We start from the raw sequence: 20,264 nt of genomic DNA on the forward strand, positions 1-20,264 counted from the left end.
TGTCTCTTTGAATATAGCCCACCAGCAAACAACTGATAAATCAGTTAAATATGGATTATGTGTATTTACATAATAATACTTGTTTAATAAAGTTCATTTATAATTTTCTTAAGAAGTCACAATATTAGAATATGGAAGCATAAGCAGTGAAAATATTATAGAATGACGATTAATATGGGGAAAAGGGAGATGTAATGCTTGATCTAGGTATTACAGAATTACAGCCTGGCAATGGAGGACACTACTATTGTCACAACAAGATAAAACATGTTCTAGTTAAAATAACAATATAACAAACACAAAACAAAAATCATCATTCAGACTTTTAAAAAATCAATCTATTTTGATATTATTAAGTCTAGTACAAAAATAATACCACCCTGATACCAATTCAGGAACCAATTCTTGTCCTCTAAAAGAAAATTAAACAGAAAAAACACAAAATATCCTGCACACTGATCAGCTTCTTGATCTTATCAATTTACTTGTTACTCATAAAAATAAATGCCAATTGCATATCTTATCATCTGCCACAATAAGATTAGCGCACTCTACTTGGTGTAATGGAAGGAGCTTACTGAAGACCCCGTCAATTATGGAATTTCAGCCGGTAAGATGAATAGGAGAGGGTTTTTCATTCTAGCCCTTGCCCTTGCACTGTGGCATATACATATACATATACCAGTGATGGGTTGCAAGCTGTACGCCCTGGTATGGGCGTACCGGTGCCTGCCGGGAGCACCGGGTACCATTCTGGTACAGTGCTCCGGAGGGCCCACCTGCCCGCCCACCGTCCTTACCTGTATTTGAGCTCTTTGGCGCTTCCACACATGTGCACGGAGCGTTCAGCGCCTGTGCAATGTTCCGCCAAACAGCTGGAACGTCGTGGAGGCATCGTGCAGCATTGCAAGAGGTAAGGAGGCATGTGCGCGCTGCACCCGTGTGTGCGCATGCTGCGCGCTTCATGTGGTGGCTGCCGGGCCCCGTTGCACTGTACTGGTTGCAACAGGATCCGGAACCTACCACTGGCATATACATATACATATGCCACACACACACACACACACACACACACACACAAACACATATATGTCTTACATGTGAAATGCATGGCATATTGATTTAATGAAGAAAATATGTAAATATACAGAATCGTGTGTGTGTGTGTGTGTGTGTATCTGCATATCTGTGTCTATATGTTTGCATATGTATACATTCACAAATTCATTTTGAATTTGCTGTCCATTGCAGCTAGGAATCTCAAATAAGGCCGAGAATGTAAGTTTGTGTTGTAGCCACCCGGGCGCTAGATCAGTCCCTGCAAAGTCCTCGTCTGCCAAAGAGCCTGGCTGAGGCCTTGCTGAACTCCCAGCAACAGAGGGAGGGCAGGAGCTGCTAAACAGGTGACCAAACTAAGTGCCTGAAAGACCCCATCCCACCATCTGGAGTCCAGGCACCTCAGCAGGCAGTGAGTGAGGCTCCTTGGCAGATGAGGACTTTGCAAGGGTCCGATCCTTACATTATCCACCTTATTTGATATTCCTAGCTTCAATGGACAGCAAAGCTAGGATTTATGTCCACCTGCATCAATCCAGCAGACAAAACAGGAAAGGGGGTCAGAAGAAGCAGTCTAGTTGCAAAGGTACTCTCTCCACATGCTTCCTCCCCGGCTGCTGCTGCTGTGAAAGTGGGAAGCCAGCAAACCAGAGAGCTTTTTCCCTATCTTCCCAGGAGCATGGGACTTTTCGCGACGAGGCCCTGAGCTCCTCTGAGGCCAGTTGCCAAGTTGCCTCTCTCTATGCTTCCTCCCCTTGGGCACCTGCCTTGGGATTTTGCCTGCACAGATGTCGCTTGTTTGGAGGGGCTAGGGGGGAGGTGAGAGGAGCGCCAAGATGCCAAAATGGCCTTCAGTCTGGCAGATGGAAAAGTGCAAGAGGGCAACTCTCTTTGGTGCAGCTTAAGGAGGGAAGGGGAAGTAGGTTGTCAATAGTCCCTTACTCTCAGCCAAAGTATGAGTCGAGCAGTGCAGCAAAGAGAGGCGGGTGAGGGGAGGAGTGGCTGGGAGAGAAGGGTCGAAGCTTCAGCAGGTTCGCCGAACTGAACAATTAGCTACCTGTTTTACTGAACCAGTGAGAACTGGTTGAATTCCACCACTGCATGTAATGTATAATACCACACAAAATGTACACTTTATATGAAAAAGAGAAATGCATTTCTTCTCCAAGGGGGAGGAGAGGTAGATGTTATGTTAAACCTTATACCTGGGGACATAATATAATGTAATATCAATATTTATGTATTCTAAGAGCTTAAGGAATGCTGGACTGTATATATCATTCTAAGGATGGATTCAGGTCAATAAGATTATTCTCCTCTTTGTAATCTGCTATGTATAATGGGAAGATCTGCTATGGAGACTCTCCCTTACTGAGGATCCTGATTTTTCTTTATTTCTTGTTTGCATGATGGCACTTCATGGGCATAAGCAGATTCTCACCTTCAACAAATTGTGAGGATGGGCAGAGGGTGGTAATAGGAGATGAAATTATTATTTTCCCCCTTCTTCGGTTGATGCCTCTATTTCATTATTTTCAGTCAAATTTGCATTTACTCACTTGCAATGACATCTTCCTCTATTAATATGGGGAATAAATGGGAAACTCATCAAATTTGCAGATGACACCAAGCTGGCAGGAATAGCCAACACTTTAGAAGAAAGGCTTAAGACACAGAAGGATCTTGACAAACTTGAACATTGGGCACTATCTAATAAAATGAAATTCAATGGTGAAAAGAGTAAGGTTCTAAATTTAGGCAACAAAAACGAAATGCACAGGTACAGTATAGGTGGTACCTTGCTCAATAGTAGTAACTGTGAGATGGATCTTGGAGTTCTAATGGACAACCATTTAAATATGAGCCAGCAGTATGCAGCAGCTGCCAAAAAAGCCAACACAGTTCTAGGCCACATAAACAGGGATAGAATCAAGATCACATGAAGTATTAATACCACTTTATAATGCCTTGGTAAGGCCACACTTGGAATACTGCATTCAGTTTTAATCACCACGATGTAGAAAAGATGTAGAGACTCTAGAAAGAGTGCAGAGAAGAGCAACATAGGTGATTAGGGAACTGGAGACTAAAACATGAAGAACGGTTGCAGGAACTGGGTATGTCTAGTTTAATGAAAAGAAGGATTAGGGGAGATATGATAGCAGTGTTCCAATATCTCAGATATTGCCACAAAGAAGAGGGAGTCAAGCTATTCTCCAAGGCACCTGAGTGTAGAACAAGAAGCAATGAGTGGAAACTAATCAAGGAGAGAAACAACTTAGAACTGAGGAGAAATATCCTGGCAGTTAGAACAATTAATCAGTGGAACAGCTTGCCTCAAGACGTTGTGAATGCCCCAATACTGGAAGTCTTTAAGAAGATGTTGGTTAGCCATTTGTCTGAAAGTATAGGGTTTCTTGCCTAAGCAAGGGATTGGACTAGAAGACCTCCAAGGTCCCTTCCAACTCTGCTATTGTACTGTATTGTAATATTTTTCAGGATATCCCAATCAAATTATTTGGAGGAAGAGAGCAGATTATTTTTTTTTCTGGGTAAATGCTGTTATAAGTATAGTATAGTTTTTTAATATAGTATAAGTTTAGTATGTTTTTTTTAAAGTGATGACTAGATTGAAATAAAACATCTTTGATCAGCTAGTGCAAAATGGTTACTAAGAGACTGGCTTTGAACTGGGAAGTCATTTCATTCCACCTCACAGGATTGCTGTATGGATAAAATAATATTCTCCTTTCTACCCATGCACTATTTTGAGCTTATAAAAAAAGCTGAGATATAAACATAAAAAACAACTGCTAGAGGGTAGTTATGAACCCAGCACTGTCAGTTATAAAGAAATGTTGGCACAATTAGACTTGAAGTAACATACATTATTTTCTGTCATTTCTTGCAGGCATCCCCAGCTGCATTAGCAAAAAGTGTTTTGGCTGAAGTTCCAAATCAAGTGGTTGACTATTATAATGGAAAAGCAATTAAACCAAAATGTATGTCAGAATATGAGTCTTCCAGGACACTAGCTCCATGAAATTTCCTACCTACTTGACAGAGTTCAGATATACTACTATTTACAACTATTGTACTTAAAATGAAAATAGCACGTTTTTGTGATTTTTACTTAAATTCCTCTCCCCCTTTTCATTTTTGCATGTGTAGCCTAAAGGCTTACAAGTAAAGATTAAGCTACTGTATTGTTGCAGACTTTTTATGGGGAAAAAACCAATCAAACTTATTACTCTTTGCATTACAGCATGTCATCTTGAAAAGTTATCTGTATCTGTTTTTTATACTGGTTTGTTGAAATTTTGCTAAATTTCTTATTATCTTTACACTGTAAAGCATTTTGAAAAATTTATTGGAAGTTGATAGCCAAAATATCTTTGGGTTTATCTGCTATAAAATGAAAAGTTTTTTTCAAAGTGGCAGATGCATGGATTGTATTTGCATGTTCCAAAATAAAAACAACACAGTTTTGCAGTTGTTGTGTGTATTTCTTGCTACAAAGGTGTTCATTCAAATGTTTTCATAAAGTATTCCATTTTCAGATTAAGACAATTCCTATTATCAAAACCTCTTGAAACTATTTCAGGAAATTATACTTCAAACATGAATCTAACATATGTATAACAAACATGATAATTGCTTACATATAAAAAATGTGGCCAAACATAGCCAATAGTTAATTATTAAGCTTTAAAATCTAATTTACAAAACATATGGGGCTAATTTCCCAGAAACACTAAATCAAGCAACCATGCAAATGTCCCAAAGGTGCTTTTTTTTCCAAAAGGCAACTGGACTTCCTTATTTTTATTTTTAAAAGTCTCACTTTTCATCCAAAAAGCTTCTTCAGCTCTGACTGGATGGTGAGGAATGGAAGGTTTTACACTCCTTGCAGGCAGCTGGTCATTTGCATTCTTTTAGTGAATCATTAAGGCCACCTGGAGTTTTATCTGTGTCATCAAGATCACCTGACTGGGTTGGAACCTACTTGGAACTGTTGAAAGGACTGTGTTGTAGACTGGAGATAGATGATGTCGTATTCCTCCCCCTCTATTGAGAGAGGGCTGTTCAATTCTGACATAGATGGCTTTTTTGACCCCTCTTTCAAACCAGCGGTCCTCTCTGTCCAAAAAGTAGACTTTGCCATCTTCAAAGGAGTGGTCTTTATCTTTTAAATGCAGATGGACTGCTGAATCTAGTCCTGATGGGATTGTTCTCCTATGTTGTTCCATGTGTTTAAGAAGTAGTTGTTTTGTTTCCAATGCATTGTACTGCATATACCACATTGCTCAGTTTGTGTCTGGGTATTTTATCCTTGTGGGGGACAAATGTCTACGTTGGTGTATTCTTGGGTTTGAAGTGTGCACTATGTTATGTTGGCTGAAGATCCTCCTGAGCTTTTCTGATATTCCTGTAAAATGACAATGTTGTTTTATGTATTGTTCTCTTCATTGTGTGTTATGGAGAAACGCCTGTAGGTATTGTTTGAAATTTGATGAAGGCCCACTTGGGATAGCCACATGTTCTGAGGGCTTCCTTGATATGTTTTAGTTATTTTTTCCCCATCTTCACTGATAGGTAGGCCTTCAGCTCAGTGGTGTAGGGTTCTGATGACTCCTATTTTGTGCTCCAGTGGCTGGTGGGAATCAAAACGTGACAGGTCTGCCTCTGTCCATCTCCTAGGAAAGAAAAATCCTTGGCTCCATAGATTTAGAGAAAAGTAGTTTTACTAGGAATAAAGTGAAAGCAAGGAATTCCAGGCAAGCTCTGAGGCAAAGCACACGAAAACAGCGACTTGAAACAAACTGTACAATCCAATCCCATGGTAGCTAGGCAACCAGCCACTGCATACCAGAGCTAATAGAAATGGCCTTGGAGACATAGGTGAAATCAAGGCCAGAGTTGTAAAGCTGAATGAAAAAATCTCTATCAATCCCTTCCCCCTTTTATATGGCAGCAAACAGGAGGATAGCTGATAAAAATATAAACATAGATCTGGGGTGTGTGTGTTCTGTAAACTTCAATGTTAAGACTTCTGTCTTCCTTAATGTGTATTGTACAGTCCAGGAAAGCTAGACTATTTTCTTTAACATCCTCCCATGTGAATTTGACATATCTGTCCACAGACTTGATAGGTTTGGTGAATGCTTCCAATTCCTGTGTTTTGATCTTCATCCAAGTGTCATCCACATATATATGGGACAATGAGTAAAGATCAAGACACTCAGAAAAGGAAGGAGCTAGCAGGAGGAATGTAGGAAAAGAGAGAACTGAGGAATCAGTGAATAAAAGAAGACAAGGAGGAGACAATAATAAAAATAACAATGACTGATTAATTAAACCAGGGGGGAAATGTTTTAAGAGGGTTAAAAAGAAAATTGGTGATACAGGAAGATATTTTTGAAAGGGAGATAAAGGTTCAGGTAGTTATTTTGAAAGCTGGGCAGTGGAAAAGGGTAGAGATGAGAGAAACACCTAGATTGAATAGACAGGATGTAGATGCAGATAGAGATAAAGATCCAAGTGAGGAATATGGGAGGAAAGTTTTAAAAAAAGAATAAGGATCAAAGCACATTTTTTTTAGAATGGTGGCATTATTAGAAGCTAGGTAGAAATAAGAGACTGGAGGAATATTTGTGTATGTATGTGTGTGTATATATATATAGTGTTTTTCTTTGGTCAAAGCACCTGGTATGCCCAAATATGGGAGGAAGCATACTGCTTCGCTTTGGGCATACCAGGTGCTTTGACCAAAGAAAAACACATCATCATTCCCCCGGTTCAGCATTTAAGGGAGGAGAGCTTGTGGCTTAGAGGTTAATATAACTGCCTAATATGTAAAAACAGCTCAAGTTCGAACGATGAGAGTTAAATAGCTTGAAATAGAGCTATACTAGTCTCCATTTATTTATCAGCAAAAGTTATATATATAATTTAATATATATATGCTGGTTTTGTTGTATTTGGGAAATCCTACACGGGAAAAGACCCAAATACAACAAAACCAGCATACCTACACCCGTGAAAATCTACGAAAACATACACACACACACACACACACACACACACACACACACACACGCCTACATACATACATGTGTGTTTTGGTAGATTTTCATGGGTGCAGGTATGCTGGTCTTGTATTCGGGTCTTTTCCCGTGTAAGATTGAGATTGTCTTGGCAACGTTTCGGTGAGGTCTCACTCGCCATCTTCAGGCTGGTGTTTTCGGCTTAAGCCGAAAACACATACACATACACATACACACATACATACATACATATATACATACGCGTGCGCGCGCACATACACACTTTTATATAAGGAATGCGGTGGCTCAGTGGCTCAGATGCTGAACTTGTCGATCAGAAAGGTCAGCAGTTTGGCAGTTTGAATCCCTAGTGCTGCATAACAAAGTGAGCTTCCATTATTTGTCCCAGCTTCTGCCAACCTAGCAATTTGAAAGCACGTAAAAATGCAGGCAAAAAAATAGGGACCACTTTGGTGGGAAGGTAACAGTGTTCCGTGCACCTTCGGTGTTTAGTCATGCTGGCCACATGATCATGGAGACATCTTTGGACAGCACTGGCTCTTTGGCTTTGAAACAGAGATGAGCACCGCCTCCTAGAGTTGAGAATGACTAGCACATATGTGAGAGGGGAAGTTTTACCTTTATTTACTTTTATATAATTTAAAAAAGCAATAATAAAATGGGAAAACTAGTTGAATGATAGTATTATTAAGTACATTTAAATAATATTGTGGTTGGCATTGGAATAATATAGTGAAACACTGAACAGTTAAACAATGAAAGAACATATCTTAATGTAAACATGTGTCTCACTATCAGAATTATATAGATTTGATGAATGTAAAGAATGTGATTAGAATAATTTTGTATGTTTAAATACTATTGTAATTGGTATTAGAATTCTGCATTGAAATATTGAATAATGAAATAATGAAGGATTGTATCTTAATACAAAGATGCAAAGAGTGAAACATGGGAGGTAAGTTAAAAATGAGCAGGATGCAAAGCACCAAAATGGGCAAGAGAAAGAAAACGTATTTTAATATAAGGGTGACATGATTGAAAGTCAGAATAGAGATAAAGATAAAAGAAAGGGGGAATATTAGTATACACATTTTTACATAACTAAAATAAAAACAATAACAAAAGGGAAGTTTAAAAACTGAATAGTGATATTATTATGTATGTTTAAACGATATGGTAATTGGCATTAGAACAATATATTGAAATATGGAATAGTTTAATAATGAAAGACTATAACTTAATATAAATGTGTATTATAACTAGAAATACGTACATAATGAATATATGATGGATGTATGAATGTAACAACTATGATTAATATTACTAGTTTTATCTGTATTAGAATGTAATACCAAGTGCCACATTGTTCACACATTGATATGTATATGTAAAATAAAATGCAATAAAAATAAAAAGAAGAATATATTCAAGAAGAATGTGTGTGTGTATTCAAGAAGAATATATTCACAAGGAAAGGCCCAAAAAAGATTAATTCTCTATTCACACATTTCTATTATGTCACACAGAAGAAGAGAGTGTGAGACTAATATATAATACATTAAATTCAAAACGTTCTTTGACAAGAAGCAAGGAACTCCAGCTATTCAGCCAACCATAAAAACAAAAACAAAAATACCTTATATAGACTAATTTGAGTTACTCATCCCAGGGGACCAATATACTCTATGGCTACTTTCAATGTCATAGGGAGGCGTTTCTGAACAGTGAGGAAAATTTCCAAGGAAAGTCAAATGGTAGCTGTTATCACGTTACCAAATGGAAGTTGTTTACTATACCAGGGGTGGGTTTCAGAGGGTATGCCCTGGTACGCGCGTATCTGTTCCTCAAATTTAGCATGTCTTCCAGTACCCTTTTTCCCGGAACACCCCCTCCCATTGCCTGCCCCCTTGCTCGCTCCCCCCATTCGCCCAGTTGCCGCTCACTTGCCCCGCCTGTCTGCTCCAGACTTGCCCCGCCAACAGCCAACTTGTTACCAATAGGGAGTGGGAAATCCATGCAGAGGGAGGAAAATGCACGCATTCCCCACCCCCTCCATTGGAAACGAGGTGGCTGTCAGAGAGAAGATGGCAGCGTACACCACGTGGGCTTGTGCAGCAGCCGAAGAAGGAACAGGAGACCAGGATTTGGCTGTTGTACAGCCCCACGGGTGCATGCTGCCCTCTTCTCTCTGACAGCCGCCTGGTTAAAAAGCCATCCCCCATGGTGTTTTTCTCTGGGGGGCTCTGCAGAACATCCCAAGACCGATGCCACCACATCTGCCCTCTTCGGAGACAGGTCCTCTTCAGAGATGAGGCCTCCATAGTCCCCCTCATGCTCCTCGTCTTCCAGCCGCGGCCCCATGCTGTGGAAAGCATAGGCGCATGCACACCTGCACAATTACAGCCCAGAGCAGGACCAAAGCCCCTTTCCCAACTGGCTCATCCTTCCTTGGAGGGCTTTGGTGGGAAGCTTCTGCAGAAGCCTAGGTGAGTGAGAACAAGTCCCCACTGTTAGGAAGTCTCCAAGGCTGTAATTGTACGGGATATGCACGCGCGCCTATGTTTTCCATGGCATGGAGCTGCAGCGAGGCTCTGCGCAGCTAGTGATGACTCCAGAGCCCATCCGCAGGGCGTTCCTCGTTTTTCCGGATGGGCTCTGGAGTCATCAGCGGCCACACAGAGCCTCTCTGCAGCTCTGAAGAGGGCAGATGTGGTGACATCAGTCTTGGGATGTTCTGCGGAGCCCCCCAGGGAAAGTACCCCAGGTACTTTTAACCATATATTTTGGTCCTATGACTGCAGAATGCTGCAAAAAAAACATAAATGCAGGCCAGTTGTTGAGTGTTTCAAATGTGATTGGAACACTCAACAAGCTGACCACAGTATGTGTGTGTCTGTGGGTGTCTGTGTGTGAGTGTGAGTGACAGACAGACAGACAGACAGACAGAGGCAGAGAGAGACAGAGAGGGAGGGACTCAGAGATGGACAGACACACACACAGAGAGAGAGAGAGAGAGACAGAGAGAGAGACACATAGAGTGAGTGATTAAGTGAGTAAGAGACAGACAGACAGACACACACACACATCCATACACAGAGTGACAGAGAGAGAGAGAGGAAGGGAGGGGAGAGAGACAGAGGCACACAGAGAGACACATACAGAGTGAGTGAGGCACAGACAAACACACACATGCACACACAGAGAGTAACAGAGATGTGGGAGGGAGGAGGGAGGAGAGAGACAGAGAAAGAGAGAAAGAGAGAAAGAGAGAGAAAGAAAGGAATAAAAAATGAAAAAGAAAGAAAGAAAAAGAAAGTGGAAGAGAGAGATGAAAGAAAGAAAGAAAGAAAGAAAGAAAGAAAGAAAGAAAGAAAGAGAAAGAGAACTTATGACCACAATTGAGCCCAAAATTTTGGTTGCTAAGCAAGAGCATTGGTGAGTTTCATCATATTTTCCAAGTTGGCCACACCCAACCAGGCACATGACTGCCGAGCCACTGCTACGAAACAGGCCACACCTACAGAATAGGTTCTAAAAAAATTTGAAATCCACCACTGTACCATACGCACAACAAAGTATGTCCCAGAAATAAGTAATTTAAAAGATGATGTGTTATGATGTACTCAGAGTACAATGGAATGTGGCAAACCAGATTTAGAAATCTGAATTGAAATGTATGATATTAGAATAACGCTATCAGAAATACTTGTATATGAAAAATGTGGGTGAGAGAATGGTTCAATGTAAACTACACACACACACACACACACAGAAACAGAGAGAGAGAGAGAGGTTTTTTTTTTCTTTTACATTTTTCTTGCAAAGTTTCTTCTACTTAAGGCAACTCAGTCATTAAGAGTTGGGTCAAATTTCCTGGAATCTTGGAAGAAAATATATCAGCCTCCAAAATAAATATTTCCATCATTAGAGTTATCTCTTATTAGCAAGTTAATCGATACAGAAGTTTTCGTGTCCAATTCAGAAGCAATTGACCAAATTGATTTTATTGGTAAAGATGCAAAATTTATAATAAGAGGTAGTAATCTAAAATAATGGCAACAGGTAGCAATGTAGTGTCACCGTTCCAAGTAATGCACTCATAGAAAACAACTCCGAGGCAGGTAGATTTCTCAAAGAACAATTTATTGGATAAATCATATTGGCATAACTGTGAAAACCAACTCTGAAAGTTCCCACAGTTTTCACCTAATTAAAGACGTTAAAGTTCCCCCTTCCTCCAAGTCACCAGTCACATTGTCCAATAGAGATGCTGGCCGATTGCTTGGTTATTCCATTCATGCTCTTCCCAGCACCTGTTGGAATGCCCTTGGTTCCCACAGGAAAACTTTTTGTTTTGACTATAAACCAGGGGTGAAATTCAGCAGGTTCTGGCAGGCTCTGGAAAACCGGTAGCGGAAATTTTGAGTAGTTTGGAGAACCGCCAAATACCACCTTTGGCTGGCCCCAGAGTGGGGTGGGAATGGAGATTTTGCAGTATCCTTCCTCTGCCACATCCATCAAGCCACACCCACAGAACCGGTAGTAAAAAAAATTGAATTTCACCACTGCTATAAAACCCCTCTATCTATTTTCCTCCCATCCTGTCCCATCTTCTCCTTTGTGGCAACCCTGAAGCCTCAAAGATGACCTCAGCCAGGTTTGCTTCAGGGTTAACATAAATGGGTGTCAAACTCACGTTGTTATGGCATCATCATGTGATATATCAGGACTTTTCCCCCCCCCTTTGCTAAATTGGGTTGGGGCGGGGCCACAGTGTGGTGCATCTAGGTCACAGATTTGACACCCCTGACACAAAGTGTTCATATACAAAGCAAAAGCTATCAGATATAATGGTTTCTACATTACCATCCATTTCTGGTTTAACGAATAGGAGAAGATTATTTTGCAATGCATTAAGATAAAACACTTTTCTGTTTACATCTTAATTGGACAATTTTTATATTAACTGGTTATTAATTTAATGCAAATATAAAAATGAATGGTGAAATCTTCTTCCTGCCCTGTTTCTTTCTATGGATCCCTCTCCAAAGGAAACCTGTGCCATTCTGACATTTTCCTTGTTGCTTTTACACTTTCCAAGCTTCAGTTTAAGAACCAAGGGATCAGTTTCCACACTAAATGAGCTTAAAGCAAATGCTTTTCCTGCTAGGAGAAGTGGTCATGGTGATGGCCAGTATTAATTACTATCAGAGTATAAAAACAGTTTACAGTCTCATTTGGTTAGTCCTGCCACTTCAGAAAATAAGGGAGGCAAATAATGTAGTTGGATATTAGAACATATCTGAGCTTTTTTTCATTCCAACTTAAGCCATCCTTTCTCTTTGCCATTTTTTTTTAAAAAATAGTGCTTGAAACAATATTTTTCAGTCTGGAGTTTTTGCACCTTGACTGTGTTTCAGTACCAGATGTTTCCTTAACAGCTTCTAGATGGCTTTTCCAAGGTAATTGCCAGGGTTTCCTACACATTTGTAGCTCAGAGGCATCTGGGGAAAAGCAGGTCGCAGGCGACAGCCATATTGAACTTAATTTTTATAAATAGAGAACAAGTGATAGAGGGAGTTGAAACTGCAAGAACCTTGGGTGAGAGTGACCATGTCATACTAGAATTCAACATAACACAAACACAAGCAATAGAACATGATACCAAAGTCTTAGATTTTAAAAGAGCTGATTTTAATAAACTCAGAGAGAACTTGGATGAAGATTTGTTGGATGAAAATCCTAAGGGGGATGTATGTGAGTGTGTGCGTGTGCATGGGGAATCCTCTACTGACAACAGCTGGATTTTATTCTCTTCGTGTTCTCTCTAGATGCCTCCCCCCAGCCTGCTGCTGGCTTATAAAAGCCGTTACCGGCAGGATCCAGGAAAGCAAGGGGAGAGAACCGAAGTGTGGGACCTTTTATGAGAGGAAAGAGGAGCCAAGCAGTTAGCGAAGATGTACATAATTTTCCCTTTCTGTCCTTTCCCTTTTGTATTGGTAGAAGGGGCCCTTACCGCTGTGTAAGCAAGCAGAAGTCCTTCTGGAGTTTCCTGAGACCAAAATCTGTGAGTGAGGGAAAAGTTGGTGATAGGACGTGTCCAAACTCACTGTAGGGAGCAGTAGAGTCCCCCCCAGACCTTTTTTTTTTGTTTTGGATCTGAAAACTGCACACAGGAAAATCCCTACAGGAGGTGTCCATACTCTGATAGGGACCAGAGTCCTCCGGATCCCCTTTTTGGGTCCAAAAACTGCTGGCAGGGCAGTTGTCTCACTAAGAGACTCAGTTTGCCAGGACCTGGCAGAGCCAAATTGAATCCCTACATAAGAGGGGAAACATGGGATGCTCTTGCTTGAGGGTCATGTTGGGCTCCCCAATTAAATACTTGCTTGATGCCTGAGATAAAACAAGGTTGCCTGTCCAGGTGGGCATAACAAAGACAAAAGCACAGAGGCTATGTAAAAAGTGGGCTTTGCTTACAAATGAATATGGGAAACAGATCTGGCCAGAAGGTGGTATATTTGAATACTCTACCCTGAAAGCACTTAGGTATAGACTGAAGCCAGTTCAGGTACCCTACTGGTATTGCTAGGCTGAACTTTCTAGGTGCAAGGACCCAAACCTGATTAAAACACAGGAAAACCCAATAACCCATCAGCCTCAGGCAATTTAGAGCAAAAATGTATGGCTCCTATGCTGAGCAGGTCTGTAGCCGGGGGAGAAAGAGGCCAGCTTGATTATATATTAACCCACACTCCCTTTTCCCCATTATGACTCTAAAATCTATTGTTGAAAGCCATAATCCTTCATGGGGGGGATTATGAGTCTGTTATTACACCCTTTTTAACCAAGAATGAATTAATAAAGCTCTTTGACAAAACTGAAGAGATAGCCAGGTAACCTACAATAATCACACCAGGGTAAGTAACCTCTGTTAGGGTAGCCTGGCCCCTAAATTGTCCAGACTGGGACTTTAATAATACTAGCCACTGGGACAAATACACTAGAGCCAAAGACAATTTACTAGAAGCTCTGCAAGAAATAGGGAGAATCCCATTGAATTAGTCCAAATGTCAATGGAACACTCAGAGGAAAAAAGAAACACCCGATGCTTTCCCAGACTCCCAGAAGCTGGGGTAGCATATACCCATCTAGACTTAAATTGTCTAAAAGACCAGAGAATCCTAGCTGCTGCTTTTGTAGATCAATCAACAGAAGACATAAGGGGGCATTTTCATAAAATTGTCCCCAACTGGTCAATTTTAGAGATCTTGTAGTTGCACAGGATTGCAAACTTCATTTTTGACCAGAGAAAAAGGATAAAAGAGGAGGAAAAAGAGAGGAAGGAAGTGGAAAAGGAGAGAGAGAAAGAGAGGAGAAGAAGAGCAGAGAGAAGGGAGGATCTGCAGGCATTTGCAGTTTTAAATGGAAAAAAAAATAGACAAAGGCAAAGCTGTCCACCAAATAGATGGACCAGATGCTGGCAGTGCAAATTAATGGGAAAATCAGGAGCTGCTGCAAGCACTGCCTCCAGTGTGGGAGGGAAGGACATTTCAGATTATACAAGGACTTACAGGGACACCGGGGGCCATCATAACCATCTAGGCCCCTTTTTCCTAGAGAATTCTCTACCCCACAAATGAGGAGAGACAACCAGTCTAAACCTCACTGGGAGCAACAAGAAATTGAAATGATTTGACTAGAGGAAGATAATGAAAAATTTAAAGCCACATTCCATGGGTTAGCTATTCCCTTAAAGAATGGTCCTGATGGAGAACCCCTTCTTACAGTAACATTAGGGGGAAAGGCATATGAATGCCTGATTGACATCAGTGCTGCTTCATATTTATTACCAAGCCTCCTTTCAAGGAATCCATAATGCAAGGAGCCAAGGATAACATAATGGGGGTGGGAAGAAAAGTAATCCCCGTCGAATTTACTAGTGACATGAAGATAAAGGAGGGCCTTTTTTCTTTAGAACACACATTCACTATCTGCTGTCTGCCAGTCTCCACTGTACCTTATGGACAGTGGTTGATTTGCAAGCTAGGGGCAACCATCAAATGTAATAAAAAGGGCTTGTCTTGGATATCCCAGTCAAACATACACACAATAATGTGCCAAATTGAAAAGAAATCCCAACTGCCCATAGACCTCAGAAGCCTACCAGCCTCTCTATGAGGATGCGATTCCACAGAAGTAATGTTATTAAGTAGGCTGTGAAAGTATTAAGTAGGGCTATGAAAATATCTACAGATCCCTCACATTCTGGACATAAATTGTTTTAACTTCTATCCTCGAAATGATGTTAAACGGCTCTGCACACCAGAACAACTAGACACAAGGAAAACAGATCCCTTCAATTACTTGTAGTCCTCAACTTACAACCACAGTTGAATCTAAATGACATCATTGTTGTTGTTTTTTCAGTAGCCTAACAGGATGAAAAGGCAACAGAGTTTGACCACTTTTTTCAGAAAGAAAACAATTGGAAACAAGATTGGAAGATCCAAAAGAGTCGCAACAACCTCAACAACTCCCACTAGAAAGCAGCACGAGCACAGCAAGTACTTCTGATAACCCAGACATTGCAAATAATCTCCCTGACTGCTGGACATTGCAGCAGAACACCAACTTTAGGGAGAAATGCAACGGACTGGCAATTTAAAAACAATTAGGTTGCAAGTATTGCAAAAACTTTGACACTAGAGCAGCAGGGGAAAAAAAAGTTCACATAGCTAAGGTGTGGAAACATTTCAAAATAGAGGCTGCTGGGAAAAGTAAAGAGGTGCAACATCTCTTAGGAAAAAGATGAAAGACTACTTCTTATCCAAAGCTCACATCTTCTGCATAGAGAAGTTGAAGTAGTGTGAGCAGGATGTAATTAAGGACTGGACAAAATTACAGAAAAGTATTTAGGTAGTATTTGTTGAGTATTCAATATAGTTTACGACCTGGCCCAAAGATCAAAACCATTTTCTGATGTAGAAGGTGTAATAGAATCACAAATTAAAAATGGATTAGATCTGGGAATAGGATTGCATTCATGTAAAATTGCAGTGAAAATAGTTGATTTCATTGTAAAAGACATTAGAAAACAATTATTTACTAAAATTATTGAAATAAAATCTCAAAACTATGTTTAATTATTGACAAAACCTCAACAATATCTTGCAAACCAGTTCTTATACTTTACTTAAAAGTTGAGAGTTCAGTGAACTCACCAACAATTTTCCTTGAGCTAGTTGAATTGGAAAAGCAAGATGCAGAGACAATATGTTCTTCAGTTATGGAAACTTTAAAAAATGTTGGTTTACTAAGAACTACCTACAAAAAAATTAAATAGCATTTTGATCTGATGGTGCCAGTGTTATGCTTGGGAGAAAATCTGGAGTGAACACTAGAATAGCAAGGGTTTCCAAACAGCATAATATGGCACTGCTTAAGCCATCATCTCCAACTTGTTTTAGATGACTCCTTAAAGGAAATAAAGCAAGTAAATCATTTTAAAATATGTATTGATAAGATATATACTATTTTTCATCAATCCAATAAGAACCAAATTGAACAAAATATCTGAGCTTGAAATTGACATCATAAAGATTAGTAGAGTTTTTAGACCAAGATGGGCTGCCTGTAGTTTAAGGTCAACCCTACCTGTTTGGCATGCTTATCTAGTGCTAAATCACTATTTTCATTCAAATAAAAAATAGGTATGGCTGCCCATCTTGAAAATATACATTTTATGACTGATTTGCCATTGATGATCGAAGAAGAAATTTATCTTCTTTCAAAGGGGCTGCAAGCAAGAACTACAGACATCATAAAGACTGAAAAATTGGTGATAAGATCAATTAAAGCAATGAAATTCTTAGAAAGGAAAAGGGTGCATATGAACAAAAAGTTGATGGATTGATTACTTCAGAAACCTTCAAAAATTGGACCCTATTCCTGTAGTTAAGAAATGGTTGAGAGCAAATCACAGTGTTGATGATGCTCATGTGAAAGTGAAAAAAGGGGCAATTGAGAATGTCAATAAAACTGCAGTTTGGCAGCTTTGCAATTTTATTGTTTTTTGTTAACAGTTTTTCATTAATATTTTAGAACTCTTGTAACAATGTAGTTTTATGTACCTCTTTTATAATAAACTAATAAAAATAATAATAAATCTTTTGGTATATAATATCTTTTTTTATTCTTAAAACTATCATTAGGGCAAAGAAGTGATGTCGGTTGAGTTGGTCATGCCGGTCACATGAACACCTAGCCACGCCCTCCCAGTCATTTGATCACCTAGCCATGCCCACCAAACCATGCCCCTCCAAGCCACACCCACAGAACCAGTTGTTTAAAAAATTGAATCCCACTACTGATATAGTTGCATGGATGGATAGATTGATACATGAAGGGAAGGAGGTAGGGAAGAAGGGAGGGAGGGAAGACGGGAGGGAGGAAGGGAGAGAGAGAGAGAGAGAGAGAGAGAGAGAGAGGAAGGAGAGGAAGGAAGGACCACAAACCTTGGCACTAGATGTGGCTTAAGAAGACACTTTCAAGCTCTTTCCTTTCATGCCGCCAAGTTACAATGTCAGCTCTGAGGCCTCTCATCAAACCTAATATCGTCAAAAAGAGGACTAAGAAGTTTTTCTGTCATCAGTCTGATCGCTATGTCAAAATCAAGCGTAACTGGCACAAGCCAAGAGGTATTGACAACAGAGTTCACAGAAGATTTAAGGGCCAGATCTTGATGCCCAACATTGGCTACAGGAGCAATAAGCAAACAAAACACTTGCTTCCCTCAGGATTCCGGAAGTTTCTTGTTCATAATGTCAAAGAGCTGGAGGTGCTAATGATGAGCAACAAGTCATTTTGTGCAGAAATTGCTAATAACTTTTCATCCAAGAATCGGAAGATAATTGTGGAGCAAGCAGCTCAGCTTGCTATCAAGGTTACCAATCCAAATGCCAGACTGCACAGTGAAGAAAATGAATAGTTTGTCTTGAACAACTATATTTAATAAAGTATAAAATTTGGGGGTGGGGAAAGAAGACACTTTCAAACAGCACAGTAATCTAGGGCTGGAAAAGAACTTGTAGGTCATATAGTCTAACCCCCTACTCCAGCAGGAGATCCTTATAGAATCATAGAATAGCAGGGTTAGAAGGGACCTTGGAGGCCATCTAGTCCAATCCCAGTGGTGGGTTGCCAATTACTCTACTACCGGTTCAGGCGTGCTTGTGTGAATGATCCGCATGTGCAGAAGCATCTGGGCAGATGGGCAGAGCCTCCCACCTCCGCTACTACCGGTTCACCTGATCCGGGCTGAACTGGGAGCAACCCACCTGTCCAACTCCCTGCTCCAGCAGGAAACCTTTTATCATCTGGATTATTTTGGTGTCTCTAACAGAGAGGAAAATTGCCAGAAAGGAGAAGGAGTTTACTAGGACAATGCTGCCATGCAGAGGAAGGTAGAGATAGTCCTTGATTTATAACCACAATTGAGCCCAAAATTTTGGTTGCTAAGCAAGAGCATTGTTAAGTGAGTTTCACCACATTTTACTCAATCCATGACATCTCCTGGCTCTAACAGTCATGTGCAGGCTAGAGAAGAAAATCTGAAGCAGTGGTGGATTACGACTGGTACACCCCAGTACGGGTGTACCAGTGTCTGCTGGAAGCACCAGGTACTCCGGAGGGCCCACCCGCCCGCCCAAGCTCCTTATCGATATTTGTGCTCTTTAGCACTTCCGCACATGCGCATGGAGCACATGGCCCCTGCGCAATGCTCTGCCAAGCAGCTGGAGCATTGCGGAGACGTCACAGAGCGTGCCAGGAGGTAAGGATGCATGCGCTGTACGTGTTCATGTGGTGAATGTTGTATCCTGGCAGATGACGTCAGGGGTTTCCCTCCGGCGGCCGGCGTCTGCAATAGCAATAGCCAGGTCGGGTCTGATTGGATAAGACGCGACCTGGCTGAGCGCGGGCAAAATCCATTATACAGATAGGCTGGCTTGTCTGACAGCTCCATATAAATAGCTGTCAGACAAGCCCAGCCGTGCTTCTCTCCTGTATTGCTGTGACAGCTTTTGAGTTACAATAAAGACTGTTTAAATTGCCTCACGGTCTCCGCTCGCATTTGTGCCTATTCAATACTGGCGACGAAGGTGGGATACAGCTGCCGCTGACCCACCACACGTTTCCACACTCGGCACAACCAGACCGGCAATTTTTTTTCTCTTTTGGCCGTATTCCGGCACCTCTGTGGTGAAGACCATGTTGGCGATGCCTCCATTCGCGCCCTTTGGTTGCGCCAGAGAATCGTGGGAAGCGTTCTTAGATCGCTTCGAGTGCTACCTCATCGCCAATGGCAAGCGCAACGTCCCGGACGATGAGAAGTGCAGCTTTTTCCTAAGCTGTTGCGGCCCTCCTATGTTCGGCGCTGCCCAAGCTCTTGCGGCTCCGCGACCGGTCCACTCGCTCGACTGGGCCATCCTGACTGGGGGGGCTGCAACTCCACTACGCCCCAACGCCGTCCTGGGTCGCGAGGCACTACGCCTTCAGGCGCTGTGTCCAAAAGCCGGAGGAATCGATAAGCCAATTCCTCCAGTCACTCCGCATATCGGCTATGCAGTGTGACTTTTCGGACCTTGACCACAATCTGACAGAACAGTTCGTGTGCGGAGTGAAGGACCTGCGCCTTCGCCGGCGACTACTCTCCCAGGCGGACATTACTCTCACGGGGGCCATGAGCAAGCTAGGGCGGCGGAACTATCTGACGAATCGATAGCGGAGATGTTCCATCTGCCTCCTCCGCCGGGCCGCACTTGCCTAGTGGACGAGCTGGTCCCTCTACCGGCTGGCTACCCAGAGGAGGGAGCAGTGGCCTGCATCGGCCAGTCAGCCAGACGGCGTGCCCCTCAGCGAGCCCGGGAAGCCCCTGCCGCCTGCCTGGGCTGCGGCGGCAACCACGACCGTTCGGGTTGCCCTTTAAGGCTGCCATGTGCCGTCGTTGCTTAAAAAAGGGGCATCTGGCCCAGGTCTGCAGAGCGCCTTTGCCGCTAACACAGCGCCAGGACGACACGTCACCAGCAACAGCCGCCGCCCCGAAGCCAGCAGCACAGCTGGGTCGCCAGCAGCAGA

The 20,264-nt window shown here is 41.7% G+C and overlaps 2 protein-coding genes across 6 annotated transcripts in view; both read left to right on the plus strand.

Moving 5' to 3' along the window:
- The window catches only part of CPNE4 (copine 4), a 318,853-nt gene extending 314,326 nt beyond the window's left edge, over positions 1 to 4,527 (plus strand). For all 5 annotated transcript variants that reach the window (XM_081971083.1, XM_081971084.1, XM_081971085.1 and 2 more), the window contains one exon: positions 3,968 to 4,527. In XM_081971083.1, the coding sequence (XP_081827209.1) occupies positions 3,968 to 4,099 (132 nt within the window). In that variant the 3' untranslated portion in view covers positions 4,100 to 4,527. The remainder of the gene's footprint in view (positions 1 to 3,967) is intronic.
- A 13,182-nt stretch (positions 4,528 to 17,709) lies between these two features.
- LOC309382221 (large ribosomal subunit protein eL32-like) lies at positions 17,710 to 18,158 on the plus strand (the record flags this gene model as incomplete). Its single annotated transcript, XM_081933805.1, has 1 exon — positions 17,710 to 18,158. One exon carries the CDS (start codon positions 17,710 to 17,712, stop codon positions 18,115 to 18,117), a length of 408 nt encoding a protein of 135 aa, XP_081789931.1. The 3' UTR covers positions 18,118 to 18,158.
- Positions 18,159 to 20,264: the final 2,106 nt, after the last annotated feature.

The sequence above is a fragment of the Natrix helvetica genome (genome assembly GCF_964273705.1).
Source record: "Natrix helvetica genome assembly, chromosome: Z".
Lineage (NCBI taxonomy): Eukaryota > Metazoa > Chordata > Lepidosauria > Squamata > Natricidae > Natrix > Natrix helvetica.